Here is a 15,665-nt window from a genome sequence, read left to right as displayed (position 1 = left end):
AAAAGATTAAACAAAAGTCCATATGCCACAGCAGCACCCCATGATGGATTTGTTGTTTCCCCTTCCTCAGCAATTCCAGAGCACGCCTCCTCTTCCTGGTCCAAGAGAGACATGGCTCAGAACAGAAGGGCCCCCATACTGCCAACCTCACTCTGCTCCTTTACAAAGATTTCAAAGTACTGGTAGATAATTGTGACCGCGAGCAGGATCCCGGTTCCAGAACCAATGGCACCCAGGAAGTCAGCCAGAACGGAGAGGGCCCCGATGCACAGTCCCCCGAAGGCAGCGGCAGTGGGGATGTACCTGGGGAATGGGAGATGGGTCAGCAACATGCCACCATGTAGCTTGTTCTAGCCTGGCCCGCCCCTAACGGCAGGGCCAGGCAGTCTGACATGCTTACCTCTGATTTAAGAACCTAACTCTTTTAGAGGTCGCTCTGCTATCTTCTTGAAACTTCACTTACTTACATACCTTAATGGTCTAGACTCGGGCTCCTATTCAGTAAGTGGTTGCACAAGCCACACGTGGCTAGTAAAATGTGATCAGTTCAAGTTGAGATATTAAAATGGCACAGGAGATTTTGAAGATTATAACATATCTCAAGATTTTTCTTACATTATAAATTTTTACTTTTTTAATGTGACTACAAGAAAATTTTAAATTTCATATGTGGCTTGCATTATATTTCTCCTGAATAGTATACTGTAAACCTAGAGGCTTCAAAGAATTCTTATTAAGAGAATGAACAATCTCTGCTAGAGATTGGAAAACAATCTGAAATTTGTAATGCTCATTTTTTTGTGGATACAGGAGCCTTTTCTATCTTGTAACTAAGGATAAGATTTAATGAACCAGAAATCCCTAAGCCCTATCAGGATGCTTGATGTGTAAGAAAACCACAAATGTAAGGAAACCACTGGGACCTAGGGCCAGCACTCACCGATTGAGTTCATGGACCATGGAAGTCTCTCGGTGGCCCCTCATTACCATCTGCTGCTCCTTCAACTGCTTTGCAACCTATGTGATGCCCGAAGAAATTATGTTCAATTTTAAGCTTGATACTGAAAACCAAGTAGACATTTCATAGTGGCACTGAATACTCACAGGTTTCCTTCTTTAGCACTCTACCAATATTTGTATAGATAATTTTAAAACTGCTGCAAAGAAGTCACATGGAAAGAAGTCTAGTTTTAGTTTGGCTCCAGCTCCCCAGGTGAGCACTAATTTATGGTTGGACTCCATCAACAGAAAAGCTCCTAATGAAGAAGCGGCTGTGTGTGTTCAGAGACCACTTTCTTAGGAAGAAGTGACAAGCTGAGACCCCTTATACTGGTGACAGGTGACAGCTACTGTTTCCTGGTTTAATTAAATTATAACTTATACTTACATCTTTGGCAGAGGAGCCTGAGACCTCAATCCACGTTTTGGAGAAGAATGCGCATGAGCCCAGCATAAACACTATATACACAACAGCATGGACAGGGTCTTCTAACACGGAGCCAAATGATTCTGGAGGGGACAGGTAATAGCAAAGGCCACCAACTGGATAAGCACGTGCTGGACCCCCGGAAGACGTATCCTGGGACAAATACACAGAGAGCCTGTGAGTGCTGTTTCATTATACCTTAGCATCAGGACAAAAGTAGTTCTGAGTAGATGAAAAGGAATACAATTTTGCTCAAGTGTCCACAGTGCAGTGTTCTTGCTGAAAAGAAAATTTAACATGCTGAATTTGTAAAAGGCACAATTAGAAAATATCTTTGGGTAAAATGTTTGGTCACGAACAAGACACATGGATGCACACCACTGCAACTAGTTGCAGCATTAAAACTGATTTCTTTAAGCGGCCATACTTACAGACCAGGTGCCCAGCAGACTGACCAGCAGGTTGCCACTGAAGCGGGCTGACAACATCTGAGAGATGACATACAGGTTGGACACCAGGGCAGACTGCAGGATGATGGGGATGTTGGAGGTGTAGAAGAGCTTGATAGGGTAGGTGTTATATTGGCCTCGGTAACGGGCCGACTTGATGGGCAGGTCCACTCGGAAGCCCTGAGAAGCCAAACAGAGCAGAGTACGCTCACTGCCTTGTTCCAGCCTCCACATGGACACAGCCCAGCAGGGGACTGTCATGTTCCTTTCTGACCCACTACTGCACTCAGGAGGACATGAACAGAGGGTTCCCAGAAAGACAGGCTTAAAAATGCACCAAAACACAGCACAGTGCAACAGTCCTGTTTTTGCCAAAAAAACAAAGTCTACCATATTATATTTGTATCAATATGGAATATACAGAAGATCTTGAAGGGCACATACACAAGTTAAGTCCTAATAGTGGTTCTCTTTGGCGGTGATCTCTCCTGTGCTTTTAGTCACCCCAAGGCAAAGCCATCATGGCCTCCACCTCACACCCCAGAGCAGCCTTTTACGATGTTTTAAATCACCAACAGAAAAGCTAAGCTTTTTATGAATAAAGCCTCTCCCTCTGAAACTCTTGGAAAATAGAAAGGTTTTCTTTTATATTATTTTTACAAACTCCCAGTACCTAGAACAGACTCAGAATACAAAGAATTTAAAATAATTTTTTAATGATCTAACCACAAATACCTGCAAGCCCTTAAAGAGTTAGCTTATTATTACTCAGCCATCTAAAGTCTCAGCTGAAGGAAGAGATCTGTCTGGTCCTCAGGAAAAGCACCTGGCTGGTATAAATACCTTTTCACAAGCAGTAACTGGTTTCTCCACTGCTGTTCCATTTTAATAAATATCAGAATACAAAGTGGCCGAATTAAAAATACAAAGATTTATCGGCTATGGAAAAGCAACTTGTAGCTCAGGTCTCTTATTCAGAAGTGACACAGACTAATAATTTGAAAGGTAAGAGCTCAAGAAGAAGGGCCTTTTCCAAGATGATGATACTACCTAGAAATACTCTAAACTCTGGGTAAGACGGCAACAAGGCTTTAGAGCTTGATGACTTTTCACTACTCTTGAACTAAGAACTTAAAGAACTATCTTCTTTATCTGATGATAGGCCCAACCCGAAGGAGCATAATTTCAGAAATGTTACATCTGCCTCAGTTTTGTTTATTTCAGGCAAGTCTCCATGACTCAATGGAACACACCTATCCAGCTTACAAAGAAACTTGCTCCTTTCAAATGCCACCCCACCACTTCAATACGATACGATGACATATACCACTCCTGGAATGTGAGTGGGGGCACACACACCAAGGCATTCTGAAACTTAAATGCAGACCCATCAGGGCTCCCTGTGGTGGGTCTGGACGCACCTGGAAATAAATGACCACTGCAAAGACAAAGATGGTGGCAATCAGATTCATGAGGTTGGGGAGGTTCTGGCGGTAGAAGGCCTCTCGAAGGGCTCGGACTTTGTCAGTGCGTGTGGCCAACAGATGAAACAGTGCAATAATGGCACCTTCAAATTCCATACCTGTTGGTGAAGGAAACGCATGTGGTAAAAAAACAAACAGCTTTTTAGAGGCCAAAAGAGAGAGGGAAATAGAACAGAATTAAATTTTTTGAATTTAAAATTCACAGTGCCTACTCCTCCTATAACCATAAAAGTACAGTGGCATTTTCTCATCCCTCATTTCTACTTCTTCCGTAGAAATTTCAACCTGCAGAAATGGGCTATTCTACCTTTTTGATTTAATTATCTCATTTCGCTGGCATGTTGAGTCAATGGCTACCAGATGTGTGGAATAACGATCAATTAAAAAATCATAAAAGCAGGATCTGCTGAACTCCAGCTAGAAGGGTCTGCTACTGGAGAGCAAGCCAAGAGCTGCTCAGGCCACTTCCCAGGTAAACCCCAGGCAGCAGAGCACCCTAGCTCTGAAGTGCAGGCTGCCCCTGACAAGGCAGGGCTTGACTTCTCGACTTCTTACAATGATGGTCAAGCAGAATGGACAACATGAATGCTCACCACACATCCCAATCTAGTCAGAGTATACACCCCACCATGAGAGGGTGCTAAAGAGAGCCAGACAAGCACAACCAGGAAGCAGAGCAGTTTACTGGGGGTCTGAAGGAATTAAGAGTAAGAACAGGTACCTGACTTGAGGATTAGGCAGCAGAGGGAAAAGTGAGAGGAAGCTGGGGAGCATGGGGGCATTAGTAAGACCTAGAAGTCTTGTAAGTTTCCAGAAATTTACTGAAGTTAAAACCCCACCTCCACACTCCCTCTCCCCAAAATTCCCAGCTAAAAGAAAGAAATAGGAGCAGTATACTAGTGTGTAATCATTGCTGTTCCAGGACAGTGTGACTGTCCCACAAAGAAAGTCTGGCCTCATGGAGGGAGCCAGCACTGTATCCAGAGTTGTGGTCTGCGGGCAGGTGTGGGGTCCTTACATCAGTACCATGAAGTGTACTATGTACTGCCCTGGGATGGCACTTCGCTCAAGTTTCTAACACTTGATGGTGGAACCACCTGTTTCTTCTCCCTCTGACTCTTTCTGGACCATTCGGATACCAGCATCACTGCTGATTTCTTTTCAAGTCTCTGGGATGGGGCTTCTGTGGAAGTGCTCTGTCCTACCAGTGCTTCCTCAGTTCCCATCCTTTCCTCCTTTTGGTCAGGTAACAGCATTGGCTTGTCAAACCAATGTGCAGAATTCAGGGATCTTAAAGCTAGAGCCAGGATCTTAAAGCTATTTCATAGAGGATGACATCTGGGTGACCAGGGAAGAAGGAACTTGTTCACACTCTGCCCACTCTCAACACTCCATTATGTGATCTCAGTGTTGACTACTCTTCCCTTTGTTCATTCTGTTGCAGCCACATACACTGACCTCTAACACACCAGGTACCTTCCCACCTCAGGGCTCTCTGTACCTCCTGGTTCCCTCTAAATTCTCATAGGGCTCCCTCCCCTTTTCAGGACTTCGATTACCTAGACTAATCCCGTGACAACACTCCTGGCATTCCCATCTTCTTTCTCTGCCTTGTTATTCGCCTTCATATCTGCAGCAACACCTAACATACATATAACACAGTTTACTTACTTTGTATTTCTAATGCTTTCAACAGTGGTTGGCCCTTAACAGGCACATGATAAATATTTGTTAAATGAAAGCTAGTGCCAGGGTTAGGCTTTAGTTCTTCTAATTTTTAACAGAATTATTCTTTAAAATTCACTACCTACCTAATATCTGGGAACGAATGAGGTTTCTAAGTGTTAATGTTACTTAAGAGGGGAAAGCTATTTTGTAGCTATGTGCTGTCCCTGCTAATCCTGTTTTGGGCTGTTCCCACTTGCCCAGGGAAGCAGCAATGCTTAATCTCCCAGACCCGAAGGGTGTCAGTCAACAGCGCATTTCCATGTCACCAAGCCAAGCCGCAGCAGAGTTCTAGATGCAGCTGCCATTCTCCTTCAGCCTTGTGACTTTTGTGATCTCTGCCCTTTTCCAGGGCCCAGTCTTTGTGACCCTACTCTTCCCCCTTTCCCTTCACTCCTCAGCAAGCATGGCGGTCTTGCAGCCTCACTCACTGGCCCACATGCACGTGGCTGTGGAATCACCCTTCCTGGCGGCGCCCTCTCTCCAGCCAGTTCTCAAACACTGCCAGTTGACATTAAGGCACTTTTACTTTAAAGCCAGAAACCAACCTACCTTTGCTGTCAATTTTCATCACCCTTTAAAGTATACCCTTTTGCTTGTCCCTTACATTCTTTTCTCCTAATGCCCTCCCTCAATGCTTTCCTTGTGACAGGCTGGCTTGTCAAAAAGGTGGAAGACTGAATAGTTACCAAGTTGCATTCACATCTTCTATTCCAGTCTGAGGTGAATCCCTCCCTCCAGACTTGGCTTCCTATTGCCTCACGGGCCTGACCCGAATGAAAGGTGGCTGCTTCACTCTACTCTGGTATCGCTTCCTCATAATTCAGGATGTCACCCAGGCCAGTTACAGTATGGTTTTGCCATACCCCTGAACTTCTATCCTTCATCCTCCTGCCTTTCACACCCATGCCTGAAAAGCCCTGCCTTCTGTCCCCATGTGTCCCTATTTGCCTTGGATTTTCTACAGTTCCAAGAAGTACCCAGGGAGGAATCAAATCTTATCTTGCCCACTTCTCTCTGACATTCCCTTCTTCAAGCTACGCTCATTGCTTTGTAATCTTTTGGGCACATGGAAACTTCATGTGCCCAGGGACCTAGTTTCCAGCATTCAATTCTATATGAATATTTATTTCTCACAGGACTCTTATAAGTAAATAACATATTTAGTGATGAATGATTACCTTTCCTAATAAGTCATATTTCCTTTTGTTTAGAAATTATTAAAAACATCCACAGTAACAAGATGTCCTTGGCACTCTTTGTGGGTATAGAATACTAACATTTAATGGGCAGCTACTATGGGCCTGACATCATGCCATTTCATGTTATTTCTCATTTTATCCTGGCAACGAAGGCCCAGAGGTAGACAGATTGCCCAAAGCCACTTATGTACTAATAGGAACAGCCAAGAGGTGAACTCTAAGTTTAGGCCTCTTTCATAAAGTTGCCACTTGCATGACCAACTGCGTTGGTTCAGTGATTTCATTTTTAGAAATATATTCACCAAGAGCAACTGCCAAAATACATAAAAGATGAACTTATGAGGCTGTTCACTGTTTCTCTGTTGTAATAAGAACCAAAACTGGAAACAAATTAAATGTCAATCAGAAGACTGGTTAGTTGCTTCATCCTTGCCATGAAGTCCATGCTGTGCTAGGAAAAATGAAGCAGGATTCTGTATTCTGGCATTGGCAAATGTCCATGAAATATTCTGATGTGGAAAAATCTAAGCTATGTCTCAGTATAAGCAGAAGCCTGTCTGTGTTTAAAAAATTTATTCAGATATACACAGAAAAATCAGAAGTAATGTACCTAAAATGGTGGTGATTCTTCCTTGGAACAGGGATCTTGTATCTTTTGCTTTACATATGACATATGCTTTTTACTGACCTGTCCCCAGGAAAGCCCAAGGGCCCTTACCTCGGCCAGTGTTGACAGTGGTGGGGCTGAATGCCTTCCATACGATGGTCTCACAGATATTAGTGGCAATGAAGAGGGAGATACCAGAGCCCAGGCCATACCCTTTTTGCAGAAGTTCATCCAAAAGTAGGACAATTAAGCCAGCAACAAAGAGCTGTAAAAATTTAAAAAATAAGTGACATCAAGATACTGCTACTTTAAAAAGTGGAGAAACTCAAACAGACTACATTCTTGCTCCCCAGGAGCATGGCTCTATCCTCCCTCAGTAAGGGGCTTCTCTGGTATAAATGCTGAAGGCTGAATAGGCAGTGGACAGCAGAGCCTTCCTGTGGTGAGCTCAGAAGGGCCAACACAAGCTCTTTGGCTCCTTCTCAGTTTCTTTTATGCATGTTCAGGTTTGTTATTTGGGAAGTATAAGGGAGGGAAGATGTTAACAATTACCTGAATGGTGATTAACAGGCAGATTCCAGCACCCATTTCAGAAGGGTCCCCATACATTCCCGTCATCACATACACAATAGACTGGCCAATGGTAATGATCATTCCAAATACTAGAAATCAAAAGAAAACTTTCTCAAAGTAGGACATTAGACAGTCATAGAAGAAACAGTATCGAACACCTACTCTGTGCCTGGAACCAGGAAGAACAAAGATGAAGAATACTGACACTGCCTCCAAGGAGCTTGGTCCAAGAAACACCCAACAGTTATATCATCAAAGTACACAATAACTTAAATGCCTGTTAACAGAAGCAGGGGAATGCCTTAATTTCACCTTTTTCTAAATTCACTTTCCTTATAGTGACAGGAGGAGGAAAAGCACTGGAACATGACAAATCTGGTTCTGGTGGAAGGCAAATCAGGAAGCAAAATCTACTGAAGACAGTACCCTGAGGTACACAATTTAGGGATGTCACCAATCCACAGCACTCAAATTTGGGTCAGGTTGCTTGGGTTCTAAAGAGCTCCTGAGCTGAACAACGTGCTTGGACCACCTCTACAGGTTCATCATCCAGGTCTGAGTCCAGAACACAGATGATTAACTGGGATAAAGTGATCCTTTTCCAATTGGCATGTAATGTGTTTTCTTTACCGGAAAACTTCACAATGCCAGCAATTTAGTCACTTGTCCCATTTCTCCTGACACAAAGCTCTCTTGGCCTAATAGAAGCTTTCCATTTTTAGATTGTCTTTGGTTTCTTATATTGTTGTACCTCACTGTTAGGCACAATAGAATTGACACATTTTTACTGGTTCCACAATACTAGATGAATCTCTAAGTAGGGGTTTGGGCTTCAAGTTCAGCTTTTCTGGTTAGTTTGTCAAGCTCGGCCATCACTTCAAAGTGCCCATCAAATGTAGTCCCTAACTGACTTTTAAAAAACTGCTCAAAAACAATGAATTCTTAAGGCAGAATTTTAAAAATTGTCAAGACCAAAGAAAAAACAGCTGACTTGTGATTTTGAAAAGTAATTCATGTATATATTTTGAAATCCTGATTTGCGTCTGAAACTGACAAGTTTAAATGAGATTAGTTTTTTCCACTCAATTATTTAACTTACTTAGTAAGATTTCTGATAGGAGCTGGTGTTAAAGAAAATATGGCTGGATAGCAAACTGTAAATATCATTTTCTATTATTAATATATTTCAAACTGTAAATATCATTTTCTAATATTAATATATTTCAGTTCATTCAGAGGCTGAACATGGGTCATTTTGATGACTGGTCATTGTTACCAGTGACATTACTTGCTATGAGGCAAATATTATTATCCCCATTTTTACAGATGAAGAATCTGAGATATAAGAGCTGTCATCTAACTTTGTCCTAAGTCACCGATCTAGTAAATAGTAGAGCTGGGCTGAGACGATCACCTTTCTCCTAAGTTGAATCCTTTTAAACTCCCAGAGGAAAAACAACACTTGTCAAATATCTAATATGTGCCAGGCACCGAGAGATGTTTTATAAATGTTATTCCACTGAATTCTTATGACAGCTCTGAGGTACACCATCATCTCCTCCTAAGTGGTAAGGATATGTGACTGGTGGAAGGGAGACCTCCAAGCCCTGCTCCTTCCACTTGATCATACAGCCTCTGGGACACTGGACATCCTTTCCCCTGCCCTGTCCAGCCCATCCAAGTGCCTTGCACCATGGCTCTCATAGTAGTGCTTTCCTGTTAACACAGGCCATGGAGCACTAGCAGGGCTGGTGGGCCAAAGAGATTACACGTAACAAAGAAAAAACTATTTTGATGCCCAAACTTCACAGCAAATTCAAATTCTCAATTATAGACATTTGAACATCATTCAAAATCTCACTTACACTTTTGGGCTCCATTGAAAAGGGCTCGGTCTTTTGGGGTATCACCAACTTCAATTATTTTGGCGCCAGCCAAGAGCTGCATGATGAGGCCGGAGGTGACAATGGGAGAAATACCGAGTTCCATTAATGTGCCTGAGGACAGGGGAGGCAGAACACAGTCTGTATTAGCTTGGAATAACAACACATTAATAAGAAATTGAATGAGCCAAATTTGACTCCTTATATAAATCCAGTGTGCTTCAGTGTCCTAACAGCATTTAATTTAGAGAATAACCCCAAAATATCAATAATTAGAGTATAATTCATTCTTTTCAGTCTGCTAGGCAACATCTTACTCTGTTTTGGAAGTCACATTGCATTTAAACAGATTGCTGCCTTTATATTCACCATAAACAGATTCATTCTGGTTTCACAGAGATAAGAAAGGTTTGTCATTCTATCAGTTAATAAAAAAGAATAACATTTAAAAATGTCAAGTCTGAAAAGGAAGTCTGTACAACTGTATGTATTTGTGGATAAACTTCTACTTCCATTATGATAAAATGAACTGTACTTCCAACTGATTTGGAACTTAATTTGAACTATATTTTAAAAAATGAATTAATCAAAAGCAGTACTTACATAAATATTCAAAATCCACCCCCCCCAGGTAACTGCTTAGAGTATACAAAATAGTTACATATTTTTTGACATATTATATGTAACCTATAGATATGAAAAAGATACAGCTGAGAAACAAATTACATATTCTAAAGATGATCAAAACACAAAAAAGATAGGTAGAAATATCATTTGTTGTTTAAAAAGCATTCTAGTTTTATTCTCTACAACATAGACTTATTTTGTTATTACAGGTTTTGTACTGCATTCATATGCAATTCTGAGTATGATATGCCTCAGTGCTGAATTTGGCATTTACTAAGGCTATTCAGCACAGCACACTAACATTCTTCCCAAACACTCTCTGAACTCAACATAAAGCCAAAGCCTGTGATTTAAAGGAGGTCAGTCAAGCCCACATTGTACAGAAAGAGGTGCAGAGAGCCAGAGTTCTACCTCTGTTAGAGGCTAGAATCACTCTTATCCAATAGAAAGGATCGGCAGAATCTGAAGACATAATACCAAACAGGGGGATCTAGAAACAAGCAGAGAGAAAAGGAGTCAGTGCACTTATCTCCAGCCTTCTCTGAACCCACCATCGACACTAGAACAGAAAAGCTGGGCTTACCTGGCAGCATACCAAGAAAATAAAGAGGGTGATAGCAGTCCACAGCACTTTCTCCTTAAACTGAATCTATAGAAAAGGAGAATGAATTAAGGCAACTTATTTTCATAAACAAATGAACAGAAATAGACTCAGATCAGACCCCTTTCTCTGTTCACCAGAAAAGTAGCCTTGAATACTCGAAATCATGCACCAAACATGAGTACCAAAACAGTACATGCTACATGCATGGCATGCTTCTATGTACAAGGCACGTATGCAAAGACCTTCATATTCATCTCTCATTTGATCCTTGCACTACATAGCATTATCATCTTTATTTTACAGTGAGAAAACTGAGTCTTAGAAAGGCTAAGTAATTTGTTCCAAATGCCACAGCTGAAGTGAGTTTGAGTTCAAAATGTGTGTTCTTTAACCATTAGCATTAAGTTTAAGATCAGACCCAAGATCAAAGAATGTTGCAATAGAAAGGGATTCCTAACCCAGACAAGCCCTTACAATGTATGAGCCATCACCATTCCTTTGAAAGGGTTTTCTAACTGACAAATGTTGTTATTCTGGAGTCAATTAATTTGGAACTTGTGATTGTTTAATACGTAATGTATTTTCTATGTAATAAACAATACTGGGGGGTGGGCAGGGAGAGTTGCAAGTTTAACCTACTCACTAACTACTCGTAGCGTCTGTATAACGTTATTTAAGACTTTTTGCATCTCCTTGGGAATCTAAGTAGGATAGGTTACAATTTAGAATCATTTTACAGGTGACTAATAAGAATCATTGGGAAAGTTTAGAAGCCCTGTTCAAGGCCTCTCTGGTACTAAGCAGTAGAGTGGAAATTCTTCTGGGTCTTCGACCTCTAAAACCGAGTATCTTTAGTTTGCTGCCTACACTGCAAGAAAGGCTTTAAAGGGCTTAAAAAACACAGTATTTATTGTGTGGACTGGAGATTTTGATGTGGAAATGCCTTTTGAGTGACAGTATTAAGTGAACAAAACTATGTTCTTAAAATACCTTTTTATTTGAGGGGAACAGGTGTCTAAGGAAGAACTGAGCCAGAGTCCTGGCTTTTTGGTCGGAATAGAAGTTGTAGTCCTCTGTCTACCACTTTAGGCCACAGTAACACGACCAAAGACTGCGAATTCCACGTATAGATGCTCCACGTGAAGTTGAGTGAATTCACAGAACTTCTTCCTCTTGAGAATGCTTCCCCTTCCCACCTGTCATTGCACCACACCAAGGAATTAGGAGGCCCATGGGAAGGCGACACCACTTCAGGCTAACCAGTAACATAACAAACTTGTATTGAAGTGATTCTTTATAGGAAAAAAGAATGGACAATTTTTACAGGATTCTTAATTTGTTAATAACTAAGTCTCTCCTGGATGCAAATTCAGCAGCGAAAAATCAAAAGCTGTTTATCCAGCCTTGTCTGCTCTTCCCCTTAAACAGCTCCTAAATCTATCATCTCCTAGCCTGCTCCCATAGTTCACTTTCTACTGCAAAAGCCTCTAAACCACTCTAATCCTTTACCCTACTTCCAAAGCAACTGTTTAATCTGTGTGGCTCCTATTGCTCCCCACTTACCCTTTATGTTCATTATTAATAATGAACTATATCTAACATCCTCCAACCTGCTTGTCTTCTTTGCTTTTGCACATTATATATTCTTTATGCCTGGGACTCCTTTCCCTTACTTCAAGAAAACTTCTATTCTTCTTTCAAAACCACCATCAGACATCACATCTTCCAGAGTTACTCCCTGTTGAAGCCACTGCATATATTTTCACTGCTCCATCACACGTTAGCTAGGCCAAAATCACACAGCTATTAAGAGCCTCTGTGAAGGGTGGGTCTGAGGTTTGCCTGCCTCCAGAGCCATGCCCTTTCTACTATGCTGGGGGTGGGGGTAGGGAATGGGAAGAGCTTTGCATATTAGCCCATAGAAGGCAGTACATATGTAGGGAATGTATACAAATCAGTTTGAAGTAAAAAAAAAAAAAAAAAAGAGACTCCAAGAACCTAAGTGTCTGTGTTGATGTCAAGTACACATACACATATGTGAATGCTGAACAATAGTCTGAAAAGAACTTGACTATAAAAATATACTATTATTCATTCTCTTTAAAAACCCCAATGAAACTTTTCTTCATGATCTAATAGCTTCACTTACATTGGCAACACTTCCTATATTGGCCTGTAGTCGTGTAGCAGTGGAAATTCTGACAAAGATTCAATATAAGTCTACATTTCTATTTTTCCCTGTTTTAATGTGCCCACAGTAAAAAGCAAGGTTCACAAAATGCCTTCACTCAGTTAATGTGACAGCCTACACAAAATATAGAAACTCATTTGTACAGAATAAAGTGACTGCTCTTAGCTCTTTTTAGCATCTGGCTACAAAGAGTATCTCCTACAAAAAAAACCCTCAACTGTTCTGCTCCTGTTGGAGGTAAAGAGGGAAGGGTAACTCAACCTGAGTATCCCGAGACTTTGGAGGCCTTACTCATTCACTGCCAGGATCAATTTGGGGACAGGGCAAACCCAAGACTTTGTTCACTGGGGTAACAGCCACAAAAGACACTCCAAATAAAGCACGATGATTTTGGTGGAAATTGCCACACAACCAAGTCACCTTTCGACAAAACTCAAGAGTAAACACAATTACACTCGATGCAGAAAAGAAGGGAGAGAGTTCTTTTGGTGTGTTGAAGCCATTTTTAATAGTACTGTAAACTTCAGGCGCTCAGAGTTTCACGAAGCCTTCTCTGACGCCGATTTGGGGGAACTTACCTTTCTCTCCGGCTTCTGAATTTCCGGCAGGATGACACAGAAGGGTTTGATGACTTCCAGAAATTTGACTTTAATAGAGACAAAAGAAGAGTTAAGGCTCTGAGAAACCTGCGCCACCCGAGGAAGCCCTCTGCCGAGGACGTGTTGGGGCACGGAAGCGGGGCGAGCAAGGGGACGCGCGGGGACCCGGAGGAAGGCCTGGGACCTGGACAGGCCTGGCGGGCGGACGCCTGCCCTGACTGGTGAGGGGAAGGGGGATCTGATCCAGCCCGGAGGAGACAGAGCTGCCCTTAGGGACTCACTCGCCATGGCGGCGGCTGCTCTGTCTCAGGGTGCCGCTTCGACGCCGCTTCGACTCCGCTCCGCTCCAAGTGAGGTAACGCTGTCCGCGTCCCAGCCTGCTCCGGGGCGCAGCAAGCTCGGCGGAGAGACACGTCAGTGCTAGCACCCGGGTGAGCGTCGCGGCGCCAAACGGCACGGGCGGGTTCGATGTCAGAGGCGGTCCGTAAGTCGCTTCCGCTTCCTGCCACGCGCTGCAGCCCGGCGGCTGCGCTACTGCGGAGACCACAACTCCCGGGATGCAGCGGGGCTCCCGACCTGTCCGGAAGAGAGTGTTCAGCGTGGCGGTGCGGTTGAGCCGATTTGGCAACGCGAGAGCGTAGGTGGCAGGGCGTGTAATCTCAGGAGATAGAAGCGGTGCTAGCTGGTGGAGAAAATGAGGCAAGTGGTAGTCCTCGCCTGCGCCCGCGACTGTGCGAGCGAGACGGAGTCTCGGCTCACTTCCATGCTTTCAGCGAATAGGCTGTAAACTACTTTGAGCAGGCTTAATCCCAGCGCCGACCACAGTGCCCGGCACCTAGTAGGTGTTCGGCTCGTGGGAACACCTTTGTAGAGTCAGCAAACCCGAGGCCTGTCTTGACTCCTGCAGGGCCCCAGCTACCTGAGGAAGAATGGGATGAGTGCACGGAGAGACTGACGGTTGGAGAAGAGGTGGGGCAGCTAAGGAAATTCTCTAGCCTACTATGAAATCCAGGAAGGCCGCCTGGAGGATTTGCTTTTGGGCCAAACAGATGGATTCCGGCGAGAAGAAATATGAGGAAGGAAGGTGCCTGATTGAGGAAACTTGTAAGGAAGATACGGCGGTGTGAATGCGCAAGATCTGAGGAAAGAAGTCCTGTTTGGCTAGGACAAAGGCTCTGTGAAGGGGAACAATAAGATTTAGTGTGTTCGTGGACCAATGGGTTGGTCAATGGATGCTTAGACGGAGAGTTTGGATTTATTTTCAATTCATCTATAATCAGCGGTAGCATGTGGTAAAATAATCCAAAAGAGACTTGATGCTATGAGCGTTTAGAGGAGGAGAAGGAGGTGGATGCTGTGGATTAGGGAAGATTTCATGGAGCTAAATCCTGTCCTGGACCAGTAGAAGTTGTAGGTTGCAGATGTGGTGAAATGCTTTTTTGCAATAATAATAATTTGGAGATTGCTTTGTCTACTTTTCCCTTTCCTCCTATTTCTAGAGGGTAGCCAAGACTTGTAAGTCCTTTCTCAGAATTTTTATATATTCTCTTTTTTTGAGAACCTAACCCAGGGTCAGAAAATTCATATTACTATGAACATGGATATATTTAATTTAAAGTGGATTTTGTCTGACATTAGTATAGCCATCCTGCCCTCTTTTGGGTACTATTTGTACAGAATATATTCAAACATTAATTTTCAATCTATTTATGTCTTATCTAAAGTATGTCTCTTGTAGACAGCAAATACTTAGATTGTGTTTTTTAATTTATTCTGCCAATCTGTGTGTTTTGACTGAGGAGTTTAATCCACAATTATTTATTTCCTTTGAATGGACCCTGCTCTCTTTTGGTTACTGTTTGCATAGACTATCTTTTTATTATTATTATTATTTTTTTATGGTGACATTGGTTAACGAAATCCAATAAGTTTCATCTGTACACTTTAACAGTAAGGCATAATATATTTACACTGTGTTCACCTCTCATAGTTAGATTTCTTTCTGTCACCACATATTTGACCCCCTTTACCCCATCTACCTGCCCCCTCCTCCCATCCCCTACCTTCTGGTAACCACTAGTCTATAGTCCATGTCCCTGAGTCTCTGTTTCTTTGTCCTGTTCATTTGTAGCTTTTAGGTTTATATCCCACATATAAGTGACATCATGTGATTTTCAACTTTTTCTGTCTGAGTTATTTCACTTAGCATGATTATCTCAAGGTCCGTCCATGTTGCAAATGGCTGTATTTCATCTCTTCTTATGGCTGAGTAATATTCCATTGTATATATGCACC

At 42.5% G+C, this 15,665-nt stretch overlaps 1 protein-coding gene across 2 annotated transcripts; it reads right to left on the bottom strand.

The window, feature by feature from the left end:
* SEC61A1 (Sec61 translocon alpha 1 subunit) lies at nt 1–13,801 on the bottom strand. Of its 2 annotated transcripts, XM_006909030.3 has the most exons (13): nt 13,652–13,797; nt 13,350–13,417; nt 11,571–11,776; nt 10,560–10,625; nt 10,388–10,466; nt 9,332–9,463; nt 7,446–7,555; nt 7,005–7,158; nt 3,297–3,457; nt 1,858–2,055; nt 1,388–1,579; nt 941–1,017; nt 1–303 (listed from the first exon to the last, which is right to left on the bottom strand). In XM_006909030.3, the coding sequence occupies exons 5-13, from the start codon at nt 10,446–10,448 to the stop codon at nt 117–119; spliced, it is 1,272 nt and encodes a 423-aa protein (XP_006909092.1). In that variant the 5' UTR covers nt 10,449–10,466; nt 10,560–10,625; nt 11,571–11,776; nt 13,350–13,417; nt 13,652–13,797; the 3' UTR covers nt 1–116. The 2 variants fall into 2 exon arrangements, with proteins under 2 accessions (XP_006909092.1, XP_006909091.1); XM_006909029.2 differs by lacking the exon at nt 11,571–11,776 and having other exon boundaries at nt 13,652–13,801.
* Nucleotides 13,802–15,665: the final 1,864 nt, after the last annotated feature.

Source organism: Pteropus alecto, unplaced genomic scaffold (genome assembly GCF_000325575.1).
Source record: "Pteropus alecto unplaced genomic scaffold, ASM32557v1 scaffold191, whole genome shotgun sequence".
NCBI lineage: Eukaryota > Metazoa > Chordata > Mammalia > Chiroptera > Pteropodidae > Pteropus > Pteropus alecto.
Note: the sequence above shows the minus strand (reverse complement) of the source record. Positions and strands in the feature narration are given on the sequence as shown.

Coding starts and splice junctions, on each gene's coding strand:
- SEC61A1 (XM_006909029.2), bottom strand. Junction 10,626..13,349: donor TTCAGAAGCCGGAGAGAAAG/GTAAGTTCCCCC, acceptor CCTTTTCTATAG/ATTCAGTTTAAGGAGAAAGT. Junction 304..940: donor ATGGTCCATGAACTCAATCG/GTGAGTGCTGGC, acceptor CCCATTCCCCAG/GTACATCCCCACTGCCGCTG.